The sequence below is a fragment of the Coturnix japonica genome, chromosome 2 (genome assembly GCF_001577835.2).
Source record: "Coturnix japonica isolate 7356 chromosome 2, Coturnix japonica 2.1, whole genome shotgun sequence".
Taxonomy (NCBI): Eukaryota; Metazoa; Chordata; class Aves; order Galliformes; family Phasianidae; genus Coturnix; species Coturnix japonica.
The window spans coordinates 113,994,561-114,015,589 of record NC_029517.1 but is presented as its reverse complement, the minus strand read 5'-3'; the positions used below and the strand labels follow the sequence as shown (position 1 = coordinate 114,015,589).

Below are 21,029 nucleotides of genomic sequence, written 5' to 3'. Positions count from 1 at the left end.
ATAGTTGCTCACAAATAGGCCTAACAAAACTAGAAGACTTTGCAGAGATCCATGAATACAAGGATCCTCAAAATAAAGTTGTTTGGTCTAGTTGTGCTGTTGAAAACTTAATTGTGATTATTTTTGTAAGCTAACATCATTTGTACTATAAATTCTTGCCTCTTTTGTCAACTGTTGTTTTGTATAGTGTGAAAGAAACCATTTTCACCTTCAGCTTTACGTGATTTGTTCTGTTTAAAGTTCTTCCAGCCACACAATACTACACAACAGCGATTGTCAAGTACTGAATATAAATGGATAACATTTTTACCGTGATTCTAAAGTAACGTTGGTGCACATGCACTTCTGTAACGAAAGGGAGTTGGAGGCCAAGAGGGTAAGAAAATTTATTGCTGGTTTAAGTGTGAGATTTGTGTCAGAAAACGCTTACTTCAGGTGTCATTATCTGCTTACAGAAGAGTTTGAGTAACCACTGATAAGTGACTACTTGCTTTTGGGGTGGTAACCTTTTCTTGTCCTAACCATTTAATTGGGAATTGATGTAAACACTTTCCTTCTTTATTAATAATTCAGTTTTCAAAGCATAGTTAAATGCATTTGTGCATATAACTACCACACTGGTACAGCTGTCAAGTAAACATTTGTTTAGGAAACGGAGAACATTACTTGAGTGGATATGAAACAGTGAAGTGGTGACAGCAATGGTTCTGATGTTGTGATACAAATATATAGCCAAGTACCAATTGGTTGTAACAGGTGGACATCAATTACCCAGCTACTTCTTTGCTTTTGGGCATTAGCACTCCTTGTCAGTATTAGCACTCCTTGTCAGTAGTAGTAAAATTATGATACTATATCATTGTGCTGTGAAACTATTGGCTGGGTTTTTAACCAGATTTCACTCAGATTTTTATCACATTAGTTTTTGGCAAAACTTCCTTTCTCGTTCTGTTAAGTGTGAGTTGCATAATTTATGTCAGTGAAAAAGGACAACATCAGTATGAAGGGTTTATTTCTTTAATTGAGGGACTATTTGTTTATTAACTTGAAATTGTTCTCCCAGTTACAGTTTTAAATTCTATATTTATACACATGCTAAATATCTTAAAAACATTAAAAAAATCTTCGTTTTTCATAGAATTTATGAAGATCTGTTTATACATTTAGCAAATAGTAAAGCTGAAAATTACACTCACAATGTAATTTCTTATATCTTTGCTGGAAATGGCAACTTAACCATTTAAGCGCATGAAATTTGAACTATACATAGAGAATCTCAACTAACATAATAATTGTCAACTATATAAAATATCAACTAGGTTCAGTACAAAGGCACTTTTAAATAAAAGAAATACAGTATTGAAAGAAGATACTGGGCTAGATCCGTAATCGTTAATGCTTTGTTCTGTATGTGGAAAGGAATCAAAAGTTGTCTTAGTCAAGTCTCAGGAATGAGAAAATAAGCTTGTCAGCTCAGTGCACTTTTTGAACTCTGTGTTCTAGTACCTGCAGGGGGGCTACAAAGCTGGGGTGACTCTTAGGGCATGCAGCAACAGGACAAGGGGAAATGGCTTTAAACTGGAAGAGGGTAGATTTGGACTAGATATCAGGAAGAAATTCTTTACTGTGAGGGTGGTGAGACGCTGGCACGGGTTGTTCAGAGAAGCTGTGAATGCCCCCTCCCTGGAAGCATTCAAGGCCAGGCTGGATGGGGCTGTGAGCAGCCTGGTCTAGGGGGAGGTGTCCCTGCCCATAGCAGGGAGCTGGAACTACACGATCTTAAAGGTCCTTTTGAACCCAAACAATTCTATGATTTTGTCTAAGCTTAAATGAATGACCACGCTATTAGAACATCTAGGACAATGTAATACTGGATTCTATTTCATTTTTTCATTTTCTAGCTACTGTGCCAATTTTCACCAAATTAACATTCCTTTCTTTGAAACAGATGGTTTGTTGTCTGTAGAACACACCATTGGTGCCAACTCGCGCTCCTGCTGGAATTTTTAAAAATACAACTACAGTGAAGTTCTTGATTAAAACACAAATGCCTTTATGTAAAAAGATGTATTTTCTATTTGCCAGTCAATTAAGACACTCAGACATAACAGTTTAGTTATGTCTTTTCATCTATATTTCTTCCTCCTCTTCATCTTCCTCCTCCTCTTCTTCCTCTTCATTTTTTCTTGTTGTACTGCTAGAAATCTACAATGAAAATGCAACGTAAGTATGACTAAATCATAGAACAAAAACTTCTCTGTTGGTACTTAAAGTACTTGTATGGTAGTTTTATTGATGGCATTTATCCCTTAGTCCTGCAAATTACAGCACTGGTGAGGCCCCTTCTTGAATACTGTGTTCAGTTTTGGGATGCTCACTACAAGAAAGACATTGAGGCCCTAAATGCATCCAGAGAAGGGCAACAAAGCTGGTGAGGGGGCTGGAGTACAAGTCTTACGAGGAGCAGCTCAGGGAGCTGGGTTTGTTTAGCCTGGTGAAGAGGAGGCTCAGGGGAGACCTCATTGCACTTTACAACTTCCTGAAGGGAGGTTGTGATGAGGAGGGGCTTGGCCTGTTCTGCCAGGCAACAAACAGGACCTGAGGAAATGGCCACAAGTTGTATCAGATGAGGTTTAGACTGGACATAAGAAGGAACTTTTTTTCTCAGAGAGTGGTCAGGCACTGGAACAGCCTGCCCAGGGAAGGGGTGGAGGTTCACTGGCAGTGTTCAAGAGGTGTCTGGATAGGGAGCTAGGAGATATGGTTTAGGGGATTTCTGTAAAGGGAGGACAGTTGGACTAGATGATCTTATAGGTTCTTTCCAACCTTGTGATTCTGTGATTCTATGAAAATGCACAATGCCAACATAAAGAGAACAGGTACAAAATAGAAATATAGCATATTGGTCTTAAAAGCTTAACATTCCCATTGTCTGGAGGACTTCTGATATGATAAGGAAAATGATTGTTTGATTGAATTAATATTAAATGCTGCTGATTTTTAAGTCAATTCTTTGCTAGGCTGGCGGCCTAGATAGCAGGCTGAAGGTGAGTGTTAGGGAGTAATCTTATCTTGAAGACATCAAACCTTTTCATTCAGCTGAGAAACTCAGAACTGTGCTGCTCTATGATGTTTCTGACAAGTTAGACACTTTACTAGAAGTCTTGATTCACACATGAATGTTTTTCCCAGTGCTTGACCATCAGAATTATTTAAGATTCTGCCATTACACATTATTTTTTTCTAATGAGAGTTCAATCTCATTCCTCAGAGATTCTGCTCAAAATATGGAGTACATGAAATTTAAGGTAGAATGCAGATGTTTGTTCCCCCCGTCCTCCAAGAAAAGAAACACTGAACTCAATGAAGATGGTTGTCTACCTGTTTGTGTCATCTGGAATGTTTCTGAACAATGATTCTAGATTCAGCACTTCTGAGGGCAGCTGCTGCTCTAATGCTTTCTTAGTTTTCTCACACACAGTTGTATATATAAACTTACAAACTTCAGTACTGAAGACAAAACTTCCTTTTTTTCCTCCCAACACTCCATTTTAAAAGCTGGTTGTTAAATTGTGACTTCTGAAATTTCATACAGCTGTTTATCTACCAGAAGCTTTTTGTGTGTGCATAAACTATCAAACTAATGAAAGCAGAAAATTCCTCAGTTGTGTTGATGCTCACAAAATACACCATCTAGGTTTACACAAATACTCAGTTCCAAATTTCTGAATGTAACAGGAAATTTGAGTTAATCATTAGATCAGACTTTGTTCTAAATGCCTAAAATAGCTTTCTTTGATTCTGTGAAAGAGGAAATTGGAGATAAAGGAGTGCTGCAAATCGAGCCTCTTAAGGTAGCTTCATTTCAATAGGTTAAAAAAAAACCACAAACAAAACCTTGGAAAATTAAGTCTTAAGAAATGTAGATGCTCTAGAAGGAAGAGAGCTCAAATTTCATTTCTGAGTAAAAGCTTCTGCTTTCCTCTTCCTGCTAATGATGGCTTTTTCTCCTTGCTAGTCACACACAGTGTTAATCACCTTGCTGTGTACACTTGTAACAGTGGTTAAAATATTCTGCTGCCCACAGAGTGGCTATCACATCTAGCTATATGTTTAAGGATCACTTCTGATTTTCAGTGTTGAAATAACCACAGAAAACCAGTTGCAGAACCAGAAATTAATTCTAGGATGCTATGAGCTATCCTCTTTGCAAAACAAATTCTGTATTACTATAGGCACTGTTCATCCCACCTGATATGCAGTGCCTTCTTTTCCCTTCAGTACAGCATTAGTCTGTGTTGTTCTGCAAACTAGTGCTATTTATATTACTTTGAATCGTAAATTCCAGACTTGTGGTCAGTCAAAGATGACTGTGATGCGTGAAATCAAACAGTTGTGAAAACTTTAGGAGAGAAAAATCTACAGAAAGACCACGCCAGTCACCTGAAGGTGTTCCTGAAAGGAGCACGTTTGGCTAGTGAGGTGTCTGGTGGTTTTAAGAGACTGTAGCCCCTAGTGCAATTCAAAGAGCTGATGCAAACAGTATTTGCAGAATGGAAAAGAGCAGTGTAGTTGGAGGGTACTGAACAGGGTGTCTGCGGCTCTTTACTGCTCTCTAGTGACTGCGCTAAGTAACGTATTCCATTCCAATTGTTTTTTTTGGCTGTGATCCTCCTCTCTGAATACATTGCGTAAGATTATGATAGCTTTATTTTACCTTCTGTGTTGAAGTGATTTTCTATTCCTCTCAGATATAAGAATAATAAGAGAACATTAAAAGCTAAAACACATAGCCAAAGGAGAGGTTGGGGAGAAAAGGTAAACTTGCAAGTTGGTCAAAACAGAGTCTGTGCCATCTCTGACCATCTAAATGTTCTGATTTCTGGTTTTTCTCAATACAGTTCAAACATATAGCTGTTCCATCTGAAGTTACAAATACTTCTGTAACATTGATGAAGTTTTATGGCATTGCAGGGAATTCTCGAGGATTGTGGCTTGGATTTTTGATGGCTTTCTCTGGTCTTCAAAAAGGAATTTAACCATTTAACCGTAATTTCTGAAATAACCTGAACCTGAAATTTGCTTGTTTGAAAAAGGGCAGCCTATTTAAAGTTGGTCATCATGCCCTGGAATACGGCTTTCTTTCATCTTTTCAGATGGCACAACTCCCACTTTCATCAACAAGAGTAACTCAACTGTAACTTTAAGTTTTGAGAGCAGGGAAGGAGTAATGCAGAGTATGCAATTACGAAAGCTTTCCAGTGTTACACTACCAGTGCATGGCTATCCAAAGAGTGGGATGCGGACATTTTAAATTTGGCCATGTCCATAACTGAAACACTACTAAGAACCAATTTAGCAATAAAAAAAATTAGTTATTTAGTGACAATATCTACAAGCTCAGCGCTGCAAACAACAGTAAAAGATTTTTTGCAAGGTAGCAGTGCAGAAGCAGTGACACTTGGTCCAGCTTTTCACTAATTTCTATCATCTTCCTTTACCTCATCTGCTCTGAAGCTTCGGAGTGTTGGTCTTAGTTTTACTTTGCTGCTAGGAGGTATCACTAATCTGAATCAGGATGCAGTAGGGAATCCACAGTGGGATCTGGAAACTCTGACTAGGAATATGCAAATGTTACTTAAAGAGCATCACTTCTGTTTCCAAGTAGGTCCTAGGCCTTTGCACTGCAAGGTGCCCCAGTTTGTTAATAAAAGAAATGGTATCATTGGAAATGGCAGTTTCAAAAATAAACAACTTTGCTTAAAAAGTTGACTTTGTATTTTTTCCTTAAAAAAAAAAAATAAAAATTGAAGCTGCATTATTTAGAAGTTAATATGATCTTAATGCCCAGACTTTTTGCCTTTCCTGAACTGACTAAAGGTAGTGGATTAATGTACATTTACATTAGCTAAGGTTTTCCTTAAGATGTTCCCTTTATACAGTGATGTACCATTTGATTTTTCTTACCTGTACTGTCTTCAGTGAAGATTTTAAGGAGCCAGTTCTTTGCAGGGGGGACTTTGAATTTGCACGAACGATGTCTAAGCGAGACTGATAGTCTGGTGGATAAAGTGAACTCCGAAAAACCTGTTCAGATGAAGAAAGCTGTTACAATGGTGCCAGGATACAGCTTGCAAGTTAACTGTCACAAACTCAACACTAATAAAAGTGCAGCACTGCACAATTAACTCTGCTCTAGATAGATATATCGACTGCAGTTTGGAGTGATTGCTTTTAGCTGAGGTAACAACACTGCTTAACTTGAAACTTAAGCGCATTTATGTAGTCAAAGTAGCCGTTCTGAGATATCTGAAGGAATCTGCAAAGGAAAAAGTGCAATGGTTTCCTATCACCATATAGCCAGGACTAAGCCTCATACCAAAAATATTAGAATAATTTGTGCAAGACTTCATTCAGAACATGAAAGAAGACAAGAATTATGGTAAGTCAGTATTTTCATGGAAAGTATATGCTGTCAAATTAACAAGAACTCCAAAATTTGGTTATGAAAGGTAAAATACTGACGTGAAGGATACGTAAATAGTGCTATATGCCATTTTAATTCTGAAACTGGAACAGCACAAAATACAGCCTCATGTAAAACAACTGAAAGACAGAAAATAACACAACTTGTAACAGAAAGTGGAAATTTTTAATGGAGTAAATAGTTTTTAAATGATCAACACAACGTAGCGTTCTCTTACTCTGTATCTATGCAGTAAACTTCAGTGCAGAGGTGTTCTTTAAAAACTCTGACTACAATTAATTTTGGAAAAGTGTCTTTGTTTTGTGGGAAGCATTAGATGATCTGCGTGGTTCTTTTCTGCTTCTAAACAATCTGAGCTTATAAACCTGTATGCTCATTGAAGAAATGCAGATAAGGGCTTAGTGTAAATAAGAAGTTCTGGGAACCAGAAGAATAACGCTGCATTTTGTGTATGAGAAATAAATACTGCTGAAGTGGGAGACTGTCTTTCTGTAGTGAGTAAATTGAAAACCAAACCTTAATCACTCTTACCTCTAAATCTTCGTTTTCATCAATATTTTGGATATTTTGGTAGGCAGCAGTATAAATCTCTAAAGCTTTCCCATGGAATAACATTTCAATAGTTATAAATTCAGAAAATATGTTCTAAAAGGAAATGAAAACAAGGTTGTCTTAATGCAATAAGTATTTCTATTTGAAATGCCATAAACTACTGAATTCTATGCTTGGTATCTGTATGAGACAAATAACTGCACAATACCTCAATTTGTTCTTGTAACAAATGTGGTCAGACCTGATTTTCAGAAATTACATGTTAATACTGGCTGGTCAGTCATCTTACCTGTCATCATTTCATACTAAATTTGGAGGAAGCACTCCAACACTGAAGGTAAGAGTTACAAGGAGTAAATAAAACATACTAAAAACTCAGATGATTTTCTTCTCAACACAATTGCAACTGTTCACTGACATATTTATTTATCGATAAGAATCTTTTTTAACTCAACAAATCTATGGTAAACTTTACACACATCTATAATTTACAGACAATTATGTGTTTTTGTTATATATTCTGTACATATCAACCATTAAGGGATGTTTGATATATTTGTTTTATATTATAAAATATATATATATAAAATTTATATATATATATAACAAATATATCAAACATCCCGTAATGGTTGATATGTACAGAACTCAACACAATATTTTTATGTAACATCAAATGCTGTTGTTTTCTTTTTTCCCCTCCCCACCCCTATTCCTATTAATCATTCTTTCCTATTTAGTCTTAATAAAAACTATCTCATTTTACTATTATATCTCACAGTTTAAACACTTTTCAATTACTGTAGTCTTTAGGACTTAAGCTACATCATGTCTGATATTAAGAGGGAGATGAAAGCTTTGATTATTTGCAGTCACTGTATGTTTGGTGCTTTCCAGTAACCTACACAAACTCTAGCAGGGATAAATAAATAATTTACTTTTCACTATTTCTGTTTGTTTTGCTGCTATTAATCCAGCCACTGTTGGTACAAGGAAATGCAGCTACCAGTGAAGTTGACTAAAGCAACTGTTAGATATCGCAGGCACTAAATCTAACTCAGGAAAACTCAATCCAAGAAACTAAGAATAATGAACCAATTTTCAAATTACAAAGCTCACCATATTTAGATTATGAAATACACAATATCATAAGTTTTGTATTTATGCAGGTGTAAATCTTCCTGAAGAGTAAATATAGTAAATGTTATTCAAGGCAAAGCGTGGTGTTACATACAGGTATGGGAGCACACGTACTTTTATGTCCTTTATTTTCTGCTTCTCAAAATTATCAATAGTTTCCTCTAGCTGCCGGGTTGTTCGTGTTGCATCCAGTGAAGCTCTCTGCAGTTCACTTTCGGCCTGGTAAAGTAACACAAAGGTGAAATTAGTCCTATATTTGATGCAAATTTGTTATAATTGCTATGAAACCTTTAAGTTCTGGTTTTTAAAATAGTACACCTAGATTACTGGGTTTGTGGCTTCAATAAAGATGTCTCTTATACTGTTGGGATTCTGATCCAAAACATGAAAAATAAAAGTAACTCAAGGCAGTCAGGGAAGCCTCACTATTCTGGCCCTCTTTCTTAATACTCACCTGCTAGTAGAGCTGCTAATAAATGAGAAGGTAGAAATGTGCAAGCCAGAGTGGTGGATGAGCAGACAATATCATTTTGTGCTTTCCCAGATACTACTGTGTCACCCTTTGTCAAAGTTAGCTGTTATGCCTAAGCAGCCATTACACATGCAAATACAGTTATTTCTATGATGATCAAATGTATTTTCTTGAGCCATCTTAAATAGACTGGCCAGATATGTGCAGAAGCTTTGGGAAAGGGATTTCCTTTGTTGTAGAGTGAGATGTTCAAACTTGAGACACCCGCATAGTTTCCGTAACAGCAGTTGGATATTTTCTCTTCTGAAACACTCACCTGTGACTGGAAGTAACAGTAAAGGAAACAAATGGCAAAGTAATCAATAGTCATAAAAGTAGCCGTTTCCACTTCCACATGTGGTATGTAGTAGAACATTTACCTCAGATATTTGACAACTTTTCTCTACTTGGCAGGAGTTATTAAGATCTTCTGAAGCTTCCTGTTACAAGGCATTACTTACAGTTTGTTAAAGCTTTCTTACAGTTTGTTACAGAATTCAGGCATCAAGTATTTCGGGACAGCTGTTTGTCTTGGACTGAGGGTTATTTACTTTTTGATTTTTAAATTAATTCAGACAACCTACGTACGTCATTTCAGGAAAAAAAAAGGTTTGATTTTAAAGATGTATGTTTATATAGAAAAAAAAATATTTGACAAGGTACTCTTTGCAAAGCTTAACTTCTCGCATGGTTTCTGAAATGGTTTGAAATCTGGAACAAGTACAATTCCTTTGCTCTCTGTGGCCAAAGTTGTTAGCTGCAGAAATATGACAGTTGTTGAAGAAGAATAGAAACACTGCTGGAGCCTAACAGCCATGCTATCATCAGGGAATGTGGTGAAACCTCACAGATCTGAAAGCTGGCCTGCACGCATCCTCAAAAGTAACTGAACATATTCCAGCCCAACTGAAGTGTAACAGATGTTCTTTCTTTGGCAAGAGCACGAGGGGTTGGAACTAAGCTCTCCTAACAAGTGCTCTGAATATCGCTAACTGGGACCTGGGCAGTGTGGTAGAGAAGCTGACTGAAGCACCGTAAAAGAAAGAGTAGATGACAGACTGTGCGGGGCATTGGTAGAAAAGACTGGGACAAGACACTACATTCAAAAGGAAACAAGCTCTTCTCAGTCTGCACTTATTCAAATGCACTGTACCCACCTCCTACCAGAATTAATCACAGGACTGCCATATAACTTATTGAACTGCAGCGTTCTTTTCTCTCAAGGCAAAGAGTGTTTATAGTGCCGAGTTTCTTTCTGGTGCGGAAGCCTCACAAAGTTGCACAATGTTTTCCTGCTCCCAGTACTTCTTGGGCATTTTGTGCCGATCGCTTTAAATGCAAATGCATGGGATTTGGTATGCCCTTGTGTATGCCCTTGGCATATGCAAAAATAGACTTAAGTTTTCAGGCAAAATCTTAAGTACAAAAATACAGGTGTCACAAGAAGCCAGGCCACGAAAGGGCATTTTGAAGTGCAAAAAGACAAAAGAAACAAGTTGCCAGCGATACATACATGAAATAGGAATTAGAACAAGAGACAAGAAAAAAGGCAACAGCTTTCCTGCAAGGATATAATGTCTTACTGTTCATATTTACCATCTTAATCTTACTGGAGGAGAACTCTACATCACAGCTCAAGTTCCAGTCCCACAGCGGACACCCACGTGTCACAAGAGGAACTTTGATTAGTCATCACTTAGTTTAGTTGATTTCATTAGAAATAACCAGACATTCTTTGGCATAGAGAAAAATAGTATGTGGTTGCCCTGGGTGGCATTTGACCATCCCGGTCATTTCTCTTTTCTGCAGTACCATGCCCCACTTGCTAGAAAGATCCTAATTTCTGAAATCCTACAAAGAATGCCACTGTTTTATTGTGCAGCCCTGTATCCAACTCCAGTGTGCAAGAAAAACAGGACATAGAAATGAACTTAAATTCTGTAAAGAAACGAAACTAGGATCATTTTCTAGATTCTCATAATTTCATAATTTGAAACTACAATAAAATTTTAATAGAAATTCAGTAGAGGCTCAATTTTTCCCTGGAATATACTGAGAAGGGTCACTGGTCTCTTGAGAGGAAGGGTGGTCTGACTTGATCACAATTTTCAGAATTGCAACTTTTCTGATCACACATAATCTCACAGCTAGAGGACATTCAGATCCTGCCTAGATACAAGGAAGCAGAATTACCAAAATTACAGGAAAGAAAAGAAAGCAAAAACTGCAGACATAGAAAAGGTGTCTACTTATTGTCAAAGCCCATCAGTATTTCAGATGTAAACTATGCTTACCCCTCCTGCATAAATGCATCATCTGCTTCAGTGGTTTTTTTTAGTCAAAAAGAGATCTGATAACAAAGCAATGATTATATGCCATAACTTATCATTACCGAGTTTAAGTGAATTAACTTAGATTCAAAGTCAACACAAGCCCCCTAAAATCAATAACCCAAATAGTCCCTTTAAGAAGCATTCTTCTTTTACTTTCTAAATACTTTCATCCCTGGAAAATTAAAAAATAAAATCTTATAGTCACTAGAAATACAGGATACAATAATGTGTCGATCTGATGGATTCCGCTGACGTGTCTTTTCCAGCTGAGATAACTGCTTGGCTTCTCGATTCTTTGCTGTTAAAGTTGCTTTAAGATCATCCTGGAAATAAAGATGTTTTAGACACGTTGAAACAGATTTAGGAAAATGTGAAATACATCTTTTGTCATACGAGGATTACCGGAAAACATTAACATTTAAACTAAATCATATTTTACTGATCTTATCCTGTTCAATGGTGCCCTGAAAAACAAGGCAACGGGGATCAAGAGAGTTTAGTACCTTGCACAACTCTGTAATGCACATTACGATTTTAAAAGTAAGGAAATTGATGTCTTTTCGGAGAAAGTATGGTGGACAGTCAAAAACTGAGATCTCAAAGCAGAAGGAAGTCAAGTCCATTCTACTTCAGCAATGGAATCAAGTTGTCACTTAGAACTAAAAACATCGAAGAAATCAGTAAGAAATACAACAAACAAAAGCAACCAAACAACAAAAAACACCAGGCAGCAGTAGGTACAAAATACAAGTTATGAAGAAAACTGCTACAAAGAGCTTAATCTGACATAGAAAATTTCTGGCTAAAATGGTAAACTAACTGCATATTTGTATATGCAGTAAAGTGCTTAATTACATTTGGAATTAAGTACATCCTAGTAATGATGTAGCTGGAAAAGATGAAACTTGTTGATCACAGAATCATAGAATGGTTTGGATCGGAAAGGACCTTTAAGATCATTGAGTTCCAACCCCCTGCTGTAGGCAGGGACACCTCCCTCTAGACCAGGCTGCTCACAGCCCCATCCAACTTGGCCCTGAATGCTCCCAGGCAGGGGGCATCCACAGCCTCACTGAACAACCTGTGCCAATGTCTCACCACCCTCACAGTACAGAATTTCTTCCTAATATCTAGTCTAAATCTACCCTCTTCCAGTTTATAACCATTTCCCATTGTCCTGTTGCCCTTCCAAGAAGTCTCCCCCAGTATAATCCCTCGTCCATGAGACAGCAAAGGCTGATGACATACTGCGTGTTTCTTCAATAATAAGAATAATAAGCTTTTAATTGAGTCAGCATCACAATATGCAGTTTCTTCCTGCTTTCTGTCCTTACTGCACACTTATATGTCTTTGTGTATATGATGACTTCATTTTGCGTTGTCTTTAGAGTCACAGACAGAGCTGGTCTGTCATAATAAAAACAACCACTCCTTTAGACTATCAAAACTAACTTTGCTTCTGTTCTTGCAGAAGGAAGTCACAGCACCTTTAATGCTGAAAGACCACTAGAAAGGGCTTTCTCCTGTATGGAAGTCATCCAGCTTCAAGAAGAGCAATAATAAAAAAGAGCTTTTTTGATGCCTTGTATTTTAATTTAGAAGTATGGAAAGAGGCAAAAAGACACTTATTTTTGCCACAGAACACAGCCATTTGTTATTTAACAATTACAGCTCAATGTCTGGTGTTACTATGTAACAGGACTGGGCCCTTTTTCCAGCAGTGACTGTCGAGGTTCATTTGAACCACTCAGTTGGAATTAACACTTGGCTCAAAGTACATCCTAAGTACACTTCAGAATGGGAGCAAAAGCATTAGTTACCATTATAAAAATCAGTATTTTTTTTTCCTAGCACACAATGGTTTAGGAAGTGTCTAAGGGAGCTGACAGTACTGTTTCCTTCTCCACTCCTGTTCCCAGTGGCAAGAACAGCCATCAAACATACGTGTTTTTTTGGTGCTAGCCAGAGACTGACAAAGATTTGGTGATGCTGTGGTGGTGATACATTGATGTTTTGAATGTACATGTATGTAGTTACATACGTATTTTACCTGAGATGTTGAAAAACTGAAAAGGGAGAGGAGCCATATAAATATTCAAAAGCTTGGAACAATGTTAGTATGGTGAAATAATTAGGATTCTAAATATTAGCTTGTTGAAAATAATGAAAAGCTGTTTATTATTAGTGTCCAAATACCTTCATCTAGAAAAAAAAAATAAATAGAGCATCACAGAGCTCTTTAATATCAGTGGAACATAAAACAGACACCAAAGATTTGGAAAAAATCTTTCATTTAAAGCATAACACCACAAACCTCAACAAACCACTCACTAAATATCACAGACAGCCATACATTCTCCTCCAGTGTCTGCAGACCCAGACTGGATGTGTTTTTGGAAAACATGCTTTAATTACATCCAAGTGGAAATGGGATGGAATGGAATGGAATCACCAGTGAGATAAAAGGAGAGATACAGAATATTAAGCTGTTCATTCATGAATTTAAGTGATATTATAACTCTCTCTGTTCAGCCATCGCATTTCAAACCATACATAAGTACAGCTACAGCCAACAGAGAGCCAGCAGATCCTCCTCACCGTACTGTTAACTGCTTTAGTCACTGTGAAGTTATTTAAGCAAACCAGTTCTTTCTTCTGCAGGTAGATTACCTTGATTTTATGATGTCCTGTTTTATGCAAAGAAAAGGAACCAGGAAGAGAGTTGCCAAAAAGCAGAAAAGGAAGTTTGATGTGTAGGACAATGAAACAGAAACAAATCCTAAACTGAAGCTGCACTCCAGGCCAAGACTACTAAACCAGCTTCCACTGTGGCAGCCAAACTCTGCTCCAAATTGCTATTCAAGATAGTAAAAGCGTAAACACCTCTCATTCAAACAATTTTACTACGTTAGCAGTTAAAAGATGAATGTACTCTGATTGACCTCGATCTCTTTAATGAATTTATTATCACAGGAAACAGCAAGGTATTTTTACATGCAGCACAGAAGTAGTTTGTTATACCTTTGAAGAGATCCCATAAAAAGTGCCTTTTTTAAAAAAGGGTGATATAATGATACATTATACCAGGTTTACTTAACCAGTGGAAATGGTCCTATGCTAGTACCCTGTATAGGGTGACAAACTTAATTTTATCATTAAAAAATGTCCTGCTGTTGACAAAATGAAGATGACAAAAGACCAGCCAGGTGAAGTTCCAACCAAAGTCTTTAAAAATTAGCAGGAAAAAAAAAAAAAAGTGGTAGGCTACATCTTTACTAACATCTCTCCTAGTTCAAAGGTATTTTGCTGTATCCCATTTACAGTTGAGGAATGCTCCTGGACTCCTCACTGTAGCAAACATCTTGGGGTCTGGAGCACAGGCCTTATGAGGGGCGGCTAAGGGAGCTGGGATTGTTCAGCCTGTAGAAGAGGAGGCTCAGGGGAGACCTCATTGCTCTCTGTAACTTCCTGAAGGGAGGTTGTAGTGAGCTGGGGGTTGGCCTCTTCTCTCGTGTAATCGATGACAGAACTAGAGGGAATGGTTTTAAGCTGCGCCAGGGGAGATTCAGGCTGGACATAGGAAGTATTACTTCTCGGAAAGGGTAGTTAGGCATTGGAATGCACTGCCCAGGGAGGTGGTGGAGTCACCGACCATGGAGTGTTCAAGAAACGTTTGGATGTTGTGTTGAGGAATATGATTTAGCCGGGAAGTATTGGTAATGGTTGGACTAGATGATCTTCTAGGTCTTTTCCAACCTTGATAATTCTGTGATTCTGTGATAAACATTATATAATGCTTTATAGCATTGAGCGGCAAAGATGACAGGAAATGCCATTGGTTGTGCCAAGGCATGACCTGGCTTCAGCTGGTTCATACCCAACATGTACTGGCTGTCAGTGGCAGTGCAGGATTCCCTAAGGCAGTACTTCAAGGCTTCCCAAGTGCCAAGCACTGGTGCAGTGTTCTGCATGTCTTCTCATGTCTGTGCTAACAGCATTGCAAAGAAACTGGTCTCTCACCTTCAGTATTTACAACGCACAGAATACTCAGACAAGTTCTAGGTCTTACCAACTGTGCTTCACTGTGACTATTTAGATATTAAACTCTAGAATCCAGACCCCATAGTCTACTGGCTTTCCAAGGACCAATAGAGCGCAGGGTATATCTTCATAATGCCAAGAGATAGCTGAACAATATAGCAAACACTGTGCTTGATTCATCACCATATGGAAGTAATGCGAGAACAAAAACGTATGAAAAATACTGCAGTCTGAGATGCAGTGCCACAGTGTGCTCAGATTAACCACAACAAAAACACTTCTGGTGTTTTTTGTATGTAAAACAATAGTATTCACCATTTGACTTTTCTATTCACATGGGCTCTGATAAAGATATACACGTCAATTACAGACTTGTTTACAAGCTGAAGGTAAGATTTATGTAATACACAGACATACAAGTAATATTTGCTTCCATCCTTTAAGTCAGTACATTTTTCCTCCATCATGTAGATAGCTTCAATCCAGATGCATTCTTATATAACCTTTCAGTTACACTGGTTAGTGCAACGCACACACACACACACACACACACACACACAAAGAATCACAACCATTCCCCCCATCACAAAGTAGAATTTTTCAATGAGGTGGCCAGAACCCCACAGAGCACTTTGTGAGAGACAGCACGTTTGACTTACCCTTTTCAGTTTCACTATAGTGCCGTAACTTTTCAGAGGTTCAACAACTTTGGCTTCAAGCCTGTCAACCTACAAAAGAAAACATGAGGCCACTAAAATCATCTGCATGCACAGTGTGCAGAAACAATTAAACAAAGCTTAGAAAACAAACGAACCAACCGATCAACCCCATTACACTATCCACATCTTTGCGTTTTGTACTACTTCTTAAACACCAAGTTCTACATACACCATAAAAGATACAGCACTAGAAGTAGGAATTTTCTGTGCCCTCCTGAAAGAATAAATACATACACCAAAATTTGTCTCGATCAAGTATAAGTAAATGAATTCTTTTTCCTCATATCTTGGCATTTCTGGATCATAAATTACCATTCCTTTGTAACAGTGACAGTCCTGCTCACAGGTTTAAAGGTGGCACAAACCACACTTTATGCACCCAGCAGAAGTGCCGCAATACTGACACATGTTAAGCACTGAACTACAGCCTTACATATATCTAAAGTGGTCCCTGACAGCATCCTCAGGCTGGCAGTCAAAGATTCTCTTCTGTACTGCTTCTGGTCACAGATTCAGCTAAAGGAAAACGTTGCTACACAACTCAAGTCACAAAACTAATCAATCAATCAAACAAAATCACAGCTTCGTTAATCTCAGATCATAATCCAGAATCTGAGACCAGTAACAGAATTGCTCTATCTCGAATTTTGTGAGCATTTACATGCACAGTTTCATTGACTTCACCAGGATTAATTACACGCAGTTTTCACTAAAGTTATTAGCACAGTAAACTATGAGCGATTTGGCAGCTTCTCTTGCTCTGGCACTAATAAGCTCTGTGCTTATTTAAGAGTGGTTTCTTCCATGTTTCTCTTCTGATTACAGAGCATATTTTTCCCTTTAATCACAGATAAGTAACTGCAAAGTTCAGATGGCAAACGCAACACGTACAGCTTTCATTTTGTACCTCTGCCTGGCGATAATCCTGAAGTCTGGAAAATTCATCTGCAAAGTTTTTCAGTCCAACTTTTAAGTTTGGTGTCTCTGTGGCTGCATATGCATATATTTCATTTACTAGAAGATCTGCTTTGTCTCGTAGTCTGGCAGTTTTACGTACATATCCAGCAAATATTTGGCACAATTCTCCAAAATGTTTTTCCACATTTGAAACAGCATCTTGTATTTGTCTCGTTTGATTGTCCCTAGATACCAAGGAAGACGAAAAAGAAAGGAGGAGAAAAATGTTTACAACGCATACAGCACAGAAACCATATAATTACACAGTGAATCATTTATATGCAATTTGGATATCTCATTTCACTGCTAAACACAGACCTACTCTTAACAATGTAACATGCTAACGTAACGTTCTAGCGGAACACGTTCTTATGATTAACAAAATAAAACAGGATTTGTACTTACTGATCTGATAGGGGAAAACCCAAATCACAAAAGTCATCTCTCAGAAGCCTTCCTACTGCGGTTTAACAAACAAAGTTCGGGGATTACTGTTACTGATATAACAGCGCTAACATCCGCAGGTCTCAAACGAGACAGGTTACACGGCTTCCTGCAGCACTCTGCAATCTATATGGACAAATGATGGGTTGAGGAATCGGGCAACAGAGGGCAAGTCAGAAATACGAGTGGGGAAAAAAAAATTAGTACTTTAAGACTGAGCAACAACGCAGTCACTTCAGACAAAGTACGCCTTCAGGAAATAAAAAGTACTGCTTTGGGGAGAAAACAAGCTGCTTCACTGCAAGCTACCTCAATGATGCTTCCAAGCAGACCTCATGCTTTCATATATAAAAAGAGAAAATAAATCCAAGTTATTCAGCCCTTCAGGACATGTTTGAGCACAGAACCACCAGAACAGCAAAGATTTCACCCTGTGTGCCTCTCCTCTCCCACCTCACTGGTAGGGCCTCGTGTTAGAAGCAGGGAGCACCCGGCGCGGCTCCTCAGCCCTCTGGCAATTTAAATGTCGCTGTGCTCCTACAGATAATGCTTTTGGGACACGAAACGCACCATTTCCTTAAACGAGGGTGCGACAAGTTTTGTGTTTGTATTTATTTTGTACCCTTCTTAACTCTTCGTTCTTCAATACCGCCTGGAGGCGATCGCAAACTTAGCGCCCGACTATGAGTTAAGTCTCTAACTCAGCCCAGAGCTCCTCGCACACCACAAGGCGGCCGAGAGCAGCAGCAAGGCGGGGCTCCGGGACCCGCTCCCCGGCACCGCGACCGAACCGGGGCCTTCACCCAACCCGGCCAAGCGGGGAAAGACGGGCAGAGACCCCTAACAGAGCGCGGTTACCCCCACAATCAAACCTCAGCCACACACCCACGATGCCCGGACCCCTCCTTTCCCTTCCCGCCAGCCCCGAGCCCGCCCCGCCCGCCGTTACCTGGCGTCCAGCCCGCGGCCCAGCATCATCATGGCGGCGGCGGCCCGGCGGGGAGGAGGCGGGCTCGGCGTGCGCTCCGTCTCCTTGGACACCCACAACCGCCCGCCCCCCGCCCCGCCCCACAACGGGATGGAGGAGGTCGGGGAGGGGAGTTTTAACATGGTATTACTGATATGGTTAATGGGGACTGGTGGCCTTGCGCTTCTCAGTGCAACAAGACACAAAAGAGTAATGACTAAAGTAGCTTATTTTACTGCAAACTAAATCTGCTTCAGTTCTAAAGTACAGGACACGTGGAAATGGTTTTAAGTTAAAAGAGGAAAGATTTTGATTGGATGTTAGGGGGAAGTTCTTCACTAGGAGAGTGGTTAGGCCCTGGAACAGGCTGCCCAGGGAGGTTGTGGATGCCCCGTCCTTGGAGGTGTTCAAGACCAGGTTGGACGGGCCCTGGGCAACCTGATCTAGTAAATGTGTATGTTTGGTGGCCCTGCCAGGCAGGGGGGTTGGAACTACATGATCCTTGAGGTCCCTTCCAACCCGGGTCATTCTGTGATTCTGTGACTTGCGTAGGCATTTAAAAACATAATTTGTATATGCAGATTTTGCACATAATTTGACTTAACGTGATGCTACAGATAGGCCTAGAATGTATGGCCTAGCAGCTCCAGCTGCACATGAAAGGTTGGAAAGAATTACTTTAATGTCATAAGGGCCTGTTGAAATTTTGAGTCATCAGAGCGCACACAAGAGCACAAGCTGCATCAATCACGGAGGGGAAAAATATTTTTGTACCACGATTTAGAAGTAATTATGATGTTGAAAATAATGCCAAATTTCCTGCTTATTACCTCTAAGTAAGTTTCTAGAATAACATACTGCAGATGATGATATCTTACAAATGGCAAATTCTAAAGATAAGAAAGCTTTGAAATATCCAATTGACAGTGTTTTCCAATATTCCTCCAGAGCACAAGCAACTAACAAGGTTTATGATGATGTCTGTTTATATTGCGGTATCGGTTTAAACATGCTCTCAGTGAGAAATCTCCCTGCAGCTTCTCCCCTCAAAAGGAACTCAAGTAAATTCCCTGCACTTTTGTACTGAGAAATAGCATAAAACTCCAGCTGTCTGCAGAGAATTGCACTGAGACAAAAGAATTGTCTGTCATAGCTGGGTGGAAAAAAACATGATGTACATGATTCTGGGGTAACTTCAAGCACAGAAGTTGGGATAGAATTTGTTCTGTAGTATTCAGAGAACACTGCAGTCGTTGATAAGGTAGGACCCTTCTACTGGACTGAATTTTGCATCAATGAGTTTATCCTAGACATATATGTCAAATAGCAGAAGAATACTCAAGTCATTCATTTAAATTCACTAATGTTGCATATATGGCATAGTAATACCAAACAGATCCACATCAGTCTGGAGGTTCATCTGTGCATATTTCTGTGATGGAATCTCTGTAATTGATAAGATCTGTGTATGTTTGTGTGACTGCTTCTTTTCTGCTATGATGGTTTGTATCTTAATAATGTTTTTTACAATATTTAATTATTATTTTCAATAGTTTTCCATTTTCTCCTCCACCTATGCTGCCCAATCCTATTATTTGCATAGAAAGGCAATCACTTTAGACCTTGAATGTCAAATAACATTAATTTTAACATATGCGTTTAGCTCACAGTGGACTGGGGCTTTGAGATTTAGTAACTTCAAGACCTTTCTTCTACTGTAACATTTCCGTTTTTCCCGTAATTTCACAACTTTGGATTTGCAGTTCTCTTACTTAAGGCAGGTACTACACCATCCAGTATTGGTTAGAATATATAAGCCTCTGATCATTTATGAATGTCTGTTGTATCCTTAATTCTTTCAAAGAGCTTTGGCTGCTGTCAGAGGTAAGACTAGCAGGTTTCTCTGATCTCGTTCATTACATACACTCATACTTTTATGAAGTTATGTATTTGATAAGCTGAGTTCTTATACTTGCTTTCTTGCTTACCTTGGGGTAAACATTTTTGCTTCTATGCTTCTCTGTGCAAACTGAGTTTGAAGGTGAAAAGCAAAATATGCTGCTATATGAAGCTTTTTGATGTCTTGTTTTCAAGCAATTTGTAAGAAAATATGGCTTTGTCTCAATCTGACTGCCATTTTCTTATGAAGCGTGAGTCAACAAGAACAAGCAACTGATAATTCTTTCTCAGTTTCATATTTATACAAAACTGGTGGTGATCCACTTTGCTGCTTGATAAACACTGGAGGGTAGTAAGTTATTTTTCTTGATCCAGGGAACTACAGCCCAGTCAGTCTCCATTGCTGGAAAGGTGATGGAACAAATTGTGCTGGATGACATCTCCAGGCAATTGGAAGAGAAGAAGGTTATCAGGAGTAGTCCGGGTTCACCAGGTGGATGTAATGCTTGAACAACATGGTAGCCTTCTGTGATGTCATCACTGGCTGGGTAGATGGGGGGAGAGCAAACATGTGATGTCTCAAACATCCTTATAACAAAGCTGAAGAAGTGTGAGATAGGTGACTGGGTGGCGAGGTTGCTGACTGACAGAGCTCAGAGGGTTGTGATTGGCAGTGCAGAGTCCAGTTGGAGGCCTGTATTTAGCAGTGTTCCTCAGGGGTCGGTGCTGGGTCTGGTCTTGTGCTACATCTTCATCAATGACCTTGATGAGAGGATAGTGACCAACCCCAGCAAGTTTGCTAATGATACAAAGCTGGAAGGAATGGTTGGCACACCAGAAGGCTCTGCTGCCATTCATTGAGACCTAGACAGGCTGGAGAATTGGACAGAGAGGAACAAGATGAGGTTTAACAAGAGCAAGTGTAGAGTCTTGCATCTAGGGAAGAATAACCACATGCACCAGTACAGGTTGGGGGATG

The 21,029-nt window shown here is 39.0% G+C and overlaps 1 protein-coding gene across 2 annotated transcripts; it reads right to left on the bottom strand.

The window, feature by feature from the left end:
• Nucleotides 1–999: 999 nt before the first annotated feature.
• Nucleotides 1,000–18,297, bottom strand: CIBAR1 (CBY1 interacting BAR domain containing 1). Of its 2 annotated transcripts, none has more exons than XM_015855917.2 (9): nt 18,134–18,297; nt 16,691–16,925; nt 15,724–15,792; nt 11,245–11,346; nt 8,968–8,973; nt 8,294–8,398; nt 7,019–7,132; nt 5,968–6,087; nt 1,000–2,205 (listed from the first exon to the last, which is right to left on the bottom strand). In XM_015855917.2, the coding sequence occupies exons 1-9, from the start codon at nt 18,292–18,294 to the stop codon at nt 2,131–2,133; spliced, it is 987 nt and encodes a 328-aa protein (XP_015711403.1). In that variant the 5' UTR covers nt 18,295–18,297; the 3' UTR covers nt 1,000–2,130. The 2 variants fall into 2 exon arrangements, with proteins under 2 accessions (XP_015711403.1, XP_032298687.1); XM_032442796.1 differs by lacking the exon at nt 1,000–2,205 and adding an exon at nt 2,770–5,617.
• Between the last annotated feature and the right edge of the window lie 2,732 nt (nt 18,298–21,029).

Excerpts from the sequence above, each read along its gene's own strand:
- CIBAR1 (XM_015855917.2), bottom strand. The coding sequence starts at position 18,294 with ATGTTAAAACTCCCCTCCCCGACCTCCTCCATCCCGTTGTGGGGCGGG. Across the intron at positions 16,926-18,133 it reads GGCCGCGGGCTGGACGCCAG|GGACAATCAAACGAGACAAA; the intron begins GTAACGGCGGGC and ends CTTGGTATCTAG. Across the intron at positions 11,347-15,723 it reads CTATAGTGAAACTGAAAAGG|GATGATCTTAAAGCAACTTT; the intron begins GTAAGTCAAACG and ends CTTTATTTCCAG.